Genomic DNA, 10717 nt, shown 5'->3' with positions numbered 1-10717 from the left:
TAATCCCAAATTTCAAGATCGTGATGTGATGGGAAAGGGATAAGATGGTATGCCATATTTAAATTTCAGGATGGGTCTTGTGGGTGACGCATGAATGGAGCTGGCAAATGAATATTCCAAAACATGTGACCATCCACCCTGTACTTAAGAATCCGTGGGGTGCAACCCTCCATTGCATTCCGGGCATTGATGAAATGGAATTTAGTGGGGAGCTTGTCTGATAAGTGATAAACTTCTGCTTAAAATAGGAGACTTTAGCTGAAGGGTAGAAAAAACTTGGAGAAATGGAATGGAATTGATGATGATGAAGAAGCTTTGTTGTATGTGGGCAGAGGGGGGCTACAAATTACACAGTGGGCCAGGGATGGATCCTAGGAGGGACAATGATTAAATTGGTAGACAAAAGGAGTATAGGGTATTGTCTGTGGTCAGTGGTGGCTGGTGAATCGATGGAAGGAATACTGATACGATGCATCTCGCAATATCAGTAGTGGGGTATGTCTACATTCACAATTAACTGGTGCGGCTCAAATCATTTTCCTTTCCAGTTTCCTCTGCTGCTATAATTATACCCCTATGCTCAATTCTCCACGGCTCTCGTACGTGGGTCTATCAATATCTTACGGGAAAATTAATCCAATCCGTGATATCATACTCTAATCAGAATCGATATGAAAAATGGTATCAAATCAAATTTTTGTAAGTTCCGTTCGAATTTGAATTACACCTCCAATTGAAAGTAAGTTAATTTAGATCTTAAATCCGATTTGTTTTTTTAAATAATTAAAACCAATTTTGTTTCAAATTTAAAAAACATTTATTCTCATAATAAAAATGAATTTTAAGATTTGATTTTTATTGGTCATGGGTAAGTACACCAATAATTGAATTGATAAAATATTATTAAAAATTATTGTTATTATTATAATTTAGAATTTTCTTTCTGATGATATGTGGATGTTATGTAACGTTTTCTGAATTGTACATGCATTTATCACTTGTCTTATGGGAGATAATACTTAAGATCATAAAACTATTTTAACAAAATTCTTCTTAATTTTATGATTGAAAATTTGAAACTTTAAATTTAATTTGAAGTATGGGTACGATCTAGTGTCTGGTTGCAGGAATGAAATTTCAACAAAAATATCAACATAAAAAAATTGATACATATTGATATTGCCAAACAACATTCAACTTCAAAACAATGATGCGAAATTATTAATATCTACAATAATTCATTATTTGAAATTATAATATTGTTAAAATTAATGCATTCATCATTCCACGTGTTGACTTTGCCAAGGAATTAGGGTACGAAAGGGTGAGAAATTGTGAAGTTCTTGAAGGAATGTCTACAAGTTTTTGAGACACGTTAATTACAATAAAAGTGGGCTTTGTGAAAGGAGGTCTTGCAGTGTAGAAACATTTTCTTGAAAGTATTCTTAGATAATAATAGTTCATCAAATGTTCTTTTTTTTTAAATATATATATATATATATATATATATATATATATATATATATATATATATACAATCAAGTGATTTTTTAATTGTTTATAATTGAGTTCTAAATTTTATTAAATATTTGATTTGTTTTTAAAAAACATATTTTTTTTTTATAAAAAAAATGCTACAAAATTAATAGATTTTAAACATGTACATAATAGTGTTTCTATTCAAAATATTTTTATTAGGAATGTGTTTTTAAGAGAATTATCAGTCAAGTGTTTCTCCAAAAAAATATTATAAACAATTTTTCGACACTTTTATTATATATGTGTATTTTTTATTTTTTAATGGGATTTACATTTTTGATGTAGTGAGTAAGGCTCTAATTGTTCATTGCTCAAGAATTTTTATTTAGGTGGTTTATGTCATCCATATATAATATTTTGATATAAGATTTCAAGTCTTTCATGGATTCAAAACATGAAAGCTATGTTTGGTTCCTGGAAAGTACAAAGGAAAGAAAAAAAATGCTAAGAAAAATGATTTTTTCATGTTTAGTCGTCCTATGAAAAATATCAAAGAAAATCAAATATAATTAAAACTAATTAAAAACTTATGTATTTTTAAATTATTTAATCTTTATATTGATGAGTTAAAATAAATAAAATGAGTTTGAAGTAACAAAAAAAAAAAAAATATCAACTTTTAATCTATTTTTTTATTTTCCTTCACTTTTTCTTTCCTTCTACTTTTCCTTTGTATTTTCTTTCCCTCGCATTTTTCCTCAAAATTTCCAGGAACCAAACATAACTGAAAGAAACTCAAAGGAGTTGATGGGGCTTTGCATAAGTGATGCACTATGTGGTTTAATTCAATGGAAAGGAAAACAAAGAACCTTACCAAGGATTCACATGTCACGAATCCTCTTGAAAGAGAGGGGTGCATTTAGGAACGTGGACCTAGGTGGTGCATGGTAGTTGTCATTAGTTCATGTCGTAAGGTGTTGGATTAAGTCTTATAATGAACATAACCATCATATATAGTTGTTATGAGATTTATTTATTTATTTATAATTTTAAAGTATTTTCTAAATTTTATCGAACACCATATTTAAAAAAAAAAAAAAAAAGGTTAAAAACGCTTTTCAAAATTATTATCAAATGACTCTGAGTTATATAAACATGAATGGATATTCCTAGTTTGTGAAATGAATAAAAAAAAATGGAATATATTAATTATAAACATTTATAAATATTTTTTTTTACAATATATTTTATAAAATATTCTTTTAGTTCTTTTTTTTAAAACCATAAATTTAATTTTATAATAATAAAAAATTTATTTTGAAAAATAAGTAATATAGAAAAATAAAAAAATTAATTAAAAAATAAATTTAGGATATATGGGATATACATATTCTATATATTAGTATAAGATTAACATATATCATGTACAAAGGAAAAAAAAAATGAATAATATATTCCATTACTTATTCTATTTCATATTTGATTGAATATAAAATATGATAAGTGATAAAATAACCTATCATATCTCAACATCAATTACATATGAGATAGGATATAACACCTCATTTTTTATCCTATCTCATGCTATATCTTAAATATAATCTAGGTATATGGATAGGTGCAAGTCGAGACCCTTTATTTATTTGTTTGTTTGTTTTGTTTTGTTTTTTTTCCAACTTAAGTTTTAAAATGTAAGCAAAGTTGTCTTAAAAAAAATGATAAATTAAAAAATAAACAATCTTAAAAGGAAGCACTAAAAAAAGGAAATATTTTATTGCTAAAAAAATTTATTTTCTCATGATTTCACTATAAAAAATAAAAATATATACATATAATTAAAATTAGTTAAAAATTTATGTATTTTAAAATTATTTTATTTTTATATGTTAAAGGAAAATAAGTGAAATGAATTTAAAGAAACATATAAAAATAATTTATTAATTTTAAATTCATATTTTATTTTTTTTTATTTTTTTATTTCACATTTTCTTTGATTGAAACCAAACATAACATAAAGAATATGGATCTTGATATGTCACATTCCTATGACTTCCCTATTCCCCTATTACAAAGACAAAAGTCGAGAGATAGAGTGAAAAGAGATCAATTAAAAGAAAAATGTAATAAGTTTTATATAATTTTTTAATTATACTTTGTCTCTTTTTAGTTTTTATATTGTTGTTGATTTTTAATTTCCCTTACTCCATATGGCCTTATGGACCCACATCATGTGCTCTAATATGACCTGTCAAACTGCCTATAGCACATTACCATCGGCCCATCACCACTTGTAAGTTTCAATTCACAGGTCTCCATGTCTTTCATTGTCACACACACGTTTTACATAGCATGCGCCCTATCACATTTGATATGCCATGTGTTACGTTGAAAGTACTAAAACTTTGTACAAGTGTCTACTCCCTTAATGTTTGCACACATTTTGAATACCTAATTCCAGTGACAGCCACCATTTCTAAGTGTTGAATGAGGGATGCTTTCTTCTGTCCAATGCATAGACTTGTGGAGAGGTGGAAGTGATTCCATCACTAGAGCTTCATAGACTTGCTTTACTTCACATGGGATGTGTTGACTTCACCCTTGTCACAAGGTTGGTGTCAACCCGACTCCCCTAATAGGGGCGGCGTCAATTTTGCCTCCTCATAGAGTTGGCGTTGACTCCATCTTTTATGAGATGTGTCAACTTAATCTTTTGCATTGGCGGTGCCAACATATGCTACCTCATTTCATTTGGGGAAAGTGGGAATTCTTCAATTCCATATTATTATCTCCCTTTTTATCACATGGGTGTTGGTCCTCATCATAGGGTTGATGTCTACCCGACTCCCAAACAGGTCATGTCATTAAATTTATCTCCCTCTCAAGATTGACATTAACTTGACCTCCCATAAGGTGGTATCAACCTAATCTTTTGCACTAGTGGTGGGAGGGCGGGGTGCTTTCTTGAAAGTTTGTGTTCCCTCATATCTTCTTACTTTGTCTCCCACACTCTTATTCCACTTAGGGTATTATACCCTAATATTATTACAACATACCAAGTAAGAGCAAGGCTTGAGAGTAAGGATGACAGTTGAGTGGATAGTTCGTACGCTTGCACCCTTCTATCCCTAATAAGATAGTTTGAGAGAAATATAAATGAGTTTTGAGATTTTTTTAACCCCGATCAAATTTGGAACGGATTTGGATTTGCCTTGTCCTACCTCGTTCCACCTTGATAGAAATAATTTAAATTATTTTTTCATTTTCTTTTAATTTTAACACAGAAAATAAATACATTAATTTACTTCTAATAAGATGAGAATGACATGAGAAATTTTCTTACTCGCCTCATCTTTATATTTTTTTGAATGGATATGAAAATAAGTTTAAATAATCAAGATGAGGTTGACTTAATGATGATCCACCCCAATCTCTTGCCATTATCATCCCTACTTGAGGGGTCTTCATCATAAACTTGGTGCACTTATATGGGGCAACTAAATGGTGAATTAGGCCTTCCTATTATACCACTCTATACATTAGATGTTGATACAATGAATTATTACTATAGATGCATGAAGTTTTTCACTATTGATTCATATCGACTAACCAAATTCAACCTTGAGCTTAAAGGATCAAAGGTCATATCCTTTGTAACCTTTTTTTCAATTGTTTTCACATATCTCTTCTTAATTTGCCAGACCCCTTAAGCCTTGATGATAATAACTTGCTTTCTTTCCCATAGATATTGTTTGCTTTGGGTTTATATGAAATTCTCTTAATAATACGAATGTGTTTTAAAACTATGATGATTGATTTATTATATATAAAACAAATAATATCTATATGGAAATGAGAGCATCATTACATATGATAATAGAATTGATCATCTTGGTACGTGACTTTACTTGAGTGGCTAGTTAACAAGTGTTTGTATATTTGAGTGGCCCCACAGTTTCATTGGATGCAAAGAATATATTGTACCTGCATGAGAATGATCCGATTAAAAAATTTTACTTATATTATATATATATATATATATATATACACACACGGAGGCTGATTGAGTCTAGAGCAGGAAATATCCACGTGGGAGAGAGAAGGTGTTACATGGTTCTAGCAACTTTCAGGACAAATAAAATAAAGGAACTTGAGAGATTTTTATTTTTATTTTTCTTATTTCACTATGTTTTTGCCATCCTTCAGGAGTAACTTCTAAAGATGGAACAAACCTCAAGAGTCTAAAGCCATGAGGTGTTAAAACAAAAGCCCAAAGGAAAACGGTGAAACTGAAACTCAGTGATATTAATTGGTCTGCAAGAGGAAATGGAGCAACTCAAATTGAAAGCGTATCTGGCGGGGTAAAACTAGAAAGTGAATCCCATTGATTTAGTGCAAGAGTGTAGGAAACGAAGAAACTCAAATTGAGCGAAAGAAGTTCCAGCGATATCTTTGGAGTTCTTCGTTGCATCAAAATAATTAATTACCTTTCTTCAATTTCTCTTCGACCAGTGATATAAATTTGCCATGTCTCATACTGATCAGACCATCAATGTGAGTAGGACCCATAAGAACATAGGAAGACATGCCACCGAGCAGGGACAAATATGTGGCAATAAGTAGAAGACCGTTAGAAACATGGACACATGAAAACACATTACATTACAATTTACTACGCTGGTCTGGGAAAGCATATTGAACGGTTCATACACATATTCAGACTTATAAAGGTAGATAGACATGCATGCAGTTACTATTATGAATTGATAGAAGCACCGGTTCATGTACTCCCCACGACAATAGTCGTATAAGCTTGTACATGTCCTTTAGGGCTTTGAGGAAAAAGTAAGGAAAAAAGATAAAGAGTAAAATTACAGAAGAGAATATAAGCTAGGAACTGTCCCCTCATAATGCATGTCATGTAAACGACAGATGACATATCAAACCCTTGACCAGAGTTTATACTTCATATGAAGGGGAAAGAAACAGTACCCATGACTCAGATAAAAGAAGAGAAAAAATATATATCGAAAGTTCAATATCATATGTATACTATAGTAATGAGAACAGATCACTAGCTCTCGTGACACTGAACTAATGAAGTTGCATGTCTTGTTAGGGTTTTTGTTTTTTGTTTCCTTCTGTACTGAAAACCAGAGCTAGAAGTCTGAAACAACATATAAAATAGTACGGATATAGGAAGAAGTTGGTGAGAGAGTAGCATATTCATGACGAGAACAACATCGTCACCATTATGATGACAGTTCCACTCTGACGAGAGAAAGAGGGAGGCGCTCCTGAACAAACCGCAAACTGCGTGTATGTGTCCAAACCAGATTGGAAAGCAATCAACTCCATATTTTCTATGTTGGGAGTTGATATAAGGTTTCTCTTCCCACGAAAAAGATCCTTCACTGTTTTTTGCCTTTGCTAACAAACTAAAGTCTCTCTCTCTCGCTTGCAGTCTTCTCCACAACCAAACCAAAAAACAAGAAAGTGGGAATTCTCCACAACCAAGATACATTCTCTCTTCTCTCACTGCATTTTTTCCCCTCCATTCCTATTTCTTGAGTGATGTAAATACATGCATAAACACACCATTTCCTATTCTTTTTTAGTAATGGAAATACATAAACACACACACAAACAAAAAAAAGAAAAAAAAAAACACCCAAAAAAAAAGAAGTAAAAATTGAACACACAAAAGAAGTAGAAAAAGAAGAAGAAGAGTGAGGTTTTAGTGGTTTAAAGAGATCTGTGTTCAATGATATTGATATTGGTTCTTTGTCTCTTAACACTACCTGATGAAGACTCATCACCACCTGTCTTCTCCATCACTGCCTTAAGTGCTTCCTGAATTGAACTTATAGAGTACTGTTGCTGTTGCTGTTGCTGCTGCTGCTGCTGCTGGTGGTTTTCACCACTACTACTAGAATCTTCCTCTCCGGTGATGAACAAGACGTTCTTCACACGTCCCCCCAGCGTTGTGATCTCAGCTTTCAGTGTTCTTAACCTTAGAGCTTTCAAGGTCTTGATAAGGTCGGGCAAGAGATCCGTTCTGTCTTCACAGCACAGTGAAGCCTTGATCACAAACTTACCATCCTCGTCAGATGTATCCACCGTTAGCTCATCCATTTCAGTTGGTACCGGACTAGACTCTGCAATAAGAGATGTCTGTCGTTTAAGTTCTTTAACATGCTGTATCACTTCTGCTAGCAGTGAAGCTTTGTCCGTCTACATCCATAAACGAGAACAACACATCAAAATTTGATTAATAGCAAGTTTTAAGTAATGATTCCTCTGCTAATTAAACATCGCTTGCAGTCCAGGATGTGTAATATGTATATTAAAGTGGCGTTATGGTGTGAAAAGAAGAGATGAGGCTTGAAGAAGCTAGTTTGATCTTGGAGGAAGGTTTTAAACAGTAGGGTTTTGAAGGCATGTTATACAAAGACTGACAAGGATGCTAGTTTGTCTGGCTTTATTTCTTTTCATTCTCTACTTAGTTTGACTGGTGTCCGGCAAGAAATTTCCATGGAAGCTTTTCGGCTGCTCCGTGGTTTCTCTTTATCACATCAACTGAGCGACATTAACGCTCATTCCCTTTTCATTCTTTTTCTCGGAATTAACACAAGGCTCAGAAGAATAAACCAAACGGAAAATAAAGGTGGAGAAAAAAATGTGGAAACGAAACTGCACTTGATATCTAATGGTGGGGTTTGATTTGAAGGACTAAGATTGGAATATATCCATCAACCCACCTATTGAAGAATCTTAGGAAGATCTACAGAGATCCTTGAATCAAAAAGCTCGATAGAAAACAAAACAAAAAGTGTAGGGAAAAAAGTGTATGGTATATAAAATATACAACATGTTGTGGGCGTGATAATATACGGATTTTAAGGAATTTTGGTTGATGGATGATCATGACTTACTTTGGTGGTGCTGGGCAGTAAGCTGCGCAGTTTAGCTAGATGGTTGTTGATTCTCTCTCTTCTTCTCCTCTCAGCCTCACTGTGGCTCTTAGAAGCTGCAAGGGCCTTTGCATCCATAATCTCCTGAGCAGTCATCTTACCCAACTCAGCTTGAAGCCCAAAAGGGGAGGAACCGGGTTGAACCACCGGTCCAAGGGTGTCTGATATGATTCTGAGGTGCTCTGATGATGGACCCTCATATGCAAACTGTAGGGCTGGAGCTCTTCTGTTGAATACACTCCCGTATGCAGATGGGGGAGGAGGAACAAGAAATGGGTCGTGGTCTCGAACCGGGTTTGCAGCGAAGTGAGCCGGGTTGAAGGCGTGGACCGGAGGGAAAGACCATGGCTGCAGGATTGGTGAGACTTCAGGAAATATCAATCCAGACCTTCCTCCTCCACCTCCATATGCATCATTGTTTTGTTGTTGCATCTGATGGTGTTGTTGGAGAAGTAATTGTTCTTGGTAGCCTTGTATGTTATGGATGGTCTGAGAACACTCTCCTTGATCTTCTTCCTTCTTTCCACACATCTCTCTTTCTGATGATACTATATGTGCCTCTATATCTCTAAAACCATAAGACCAATTAGTGGGGAATTCAAACAACTTTAAGCTTGTTTCATGTTCATGATCTCTCTACCTCAGCATGAAAAGGAGAGAATTTAAAGAAAAGGAGACTTATGGGGGGCTATTACTTTCTCAGCGTAAAAGGAGGAAAGGGGCAATAGGGAAGAAACATCAAAGAAAGCATCACAGACCTTCCTTGATATGAGATGGAGCAGGGTCTTGGACCTCTTGGTCGTCTCTCTTTTCTCTCTTATCTCTCTCCTCCTGTGGTGATAGAAAAGAAGAAAAGCCAAAGGCTTAAGACTTCTCTGTAAACTTTCTCTATCTCTTTCTCACTCACTTGGTAGGTTTTTCTGCCACGCCTTTGTGGTGATGACCCCTTTTTATCCTAGCTCAACCAAGCTTTCCTTTTCTTTTGTGGTTTGTGGGTATCTTTTTGGTTCCTTTGTTTTTTTGGCTCTGATCATCTGCCCCATCCTCTCTCCAAATATATTTGTATATATAAATTGAGCCTGTAGTACTGCTAGTCACCTTTCCTTTCTTCTTACGGCATTCTCAACCCCCTACATCTCTCTCTCCCCATCTCTGTAGCTATCAGGCTGAGGGATCTTTTACGCATTAATTATTATTCTAATACATTAAATAACAGTATATGTTGGGTTGTGATTGGTTCAAAGTGTATAATTACACTGTGTGAATGCCTGGGTCAGTAGCAGGGGATAGAAAAAAGAGAGGGTCTAGAGAGAGAGTGGGGGAAGGTGGGGGGAAACACAAACACAACACAGTGAACACACAACACACCGATTGTCGACCGACCAAAGACCAAAAGCAGTGATATATCATGATAAAAGGCCTCTTTTTTCACTTCCTACCTCTTCCCCTACCTCGGTCAAGCCCCCACGTTCTTCCATACCCCTCGCTATTTCCACGCCACCCTTTCTGCTTCCCCAAGACCATGTAATCATTGTGTCTTGGAACACACTCCTCCCTAGTCTTCTCCCCGTTCCTTCTCTCTCCCCCTCTCTCCCTCTCTCCCTCTCTCTCCCTCTCAGTTCCTTGGTTTCAGTTACACAAATTCATGGCTTCTACCGGTCCTTTTGGAATTTTGGCCTTTTCGAAGGCGCGAGTGATCGGGCACTTTGTACTTTTCTAGTGAAAAACTTGGGTGTGGGGGGCATTGGAACATTTGGGACTCCCCAATTTTCTCTTTATCATGTAGGGGGTATTGCCATGGTTTACAATGGCAATGTTGCCCTTTTGCAGGAAAGGTGCCCATGTACCAAGTACCAACCATCTAACATCACGAGTGCGCCACATCACTACTGCTCCTTGTGAACTAGGATGATACCAGCATGACTTGTGTCTTAGCTCTTAGCCACAAGATACAAAAATATGTTTTTCTTTCTTTTTCTTTTTCTTTAACTGATCCTCTTATTCTCCCTAGACACAGTCATGGTCGCTAGCTTTTTAAATAGTTGCAGTTGAAGCATCTCATCTCAATTTTCTGACTCAATTTTGAGAACACACATAACATTAATTAATCTCCTGAATTAATCCTGATAAAAAGAAAAAGAAAATGTGAAAAAGGTGACAGTAAGAAGAAGAAAAATGCAAGACACACACTTCATTTGGTTGGGTGGTTGGTAAGATTTGTCCATTAAAGGACGATAACATAATGGGATAAAAGGATGTTTTCCCAT

The 10717-nt window shown here is 34.6% G+C and overlaps 1 protein-coding gene across 2 annotated transcripts; it reads right to left on the bottom strand.

The window, feature by feature from the left end:
- Positions 1 to 6207: 6207 nt before the first annotated feature.
- LOC117915540 (transcription factor bHLH30-like) lies at positions 6208 to 9935 on the bottom strand. 2 transcript variants are annotated; one of them, XM_034831227.1, is made up of 3 exons: positions 9209 to 9935; positions 8412 to 9018; positions 6208 to 7710 (listed from the first exon to the last, which is right to left on the bottom strand). In XM_034831227.1, the coding sequence occupies exons 2-3, from the start codon at positions 8979 to 8981 to the stop codon at positions 7222 to 7224; spliced, it is 1059 nt and encodes a 352-aa protein (XP_034687118.1). In that variant the 5' UTR covers positions 8982 to 9018; positions 9209 to 9935; the 3' UTR covers positions 6208 to 7221. The 2 variants fall into 2 exon arrangements, with proteins under 2 accessions (XP_034687118.1, XP_034687042.1); XM_034831151.1 differs by having other exon boundaries at positions 8412 to 9935.
- Positions 9936 to 10717: the final 782 nt, after the last annotated feature.

Source organism: Vitis riparia, chromosome 1 (assembly GCF_004353265.1).
Source record: "Vitis riparia cultivar Riparia Gloire de Montpellier isolate 1030 chromosome 1, EGFV_Vit.rip_1.0, whole genome shotgun sequence".
Classification (NCBI taxonomy): Eukaryota; Viridiplantae; Streptophyta; class Magnoliopsida; order Vitales; family Vitaceae; genus Vitis; species Vitis riparia.
The sequence above is the reverse complement of the archived record's forward strand: the minus strand, read 5'-3'. Positions and strand labels throughout refer to the sequence as shown.

Coding starts and splice junctions, on each gene's coding strand:
- LOC117915540 (XM_034831151.1), bottom strand. CDS start 8,981: ATGTGTGGAAAGAAGGAAGAAGATCAAGGAGAGTGTTCTCAGACCATC. Junction 7,711..8,411: donor TACTGCCCAGCACCACCAAA/GTAAGTCATGAT, acceptor TTATGGATGTAG/ACGGACAAAGCTTCACTGCT.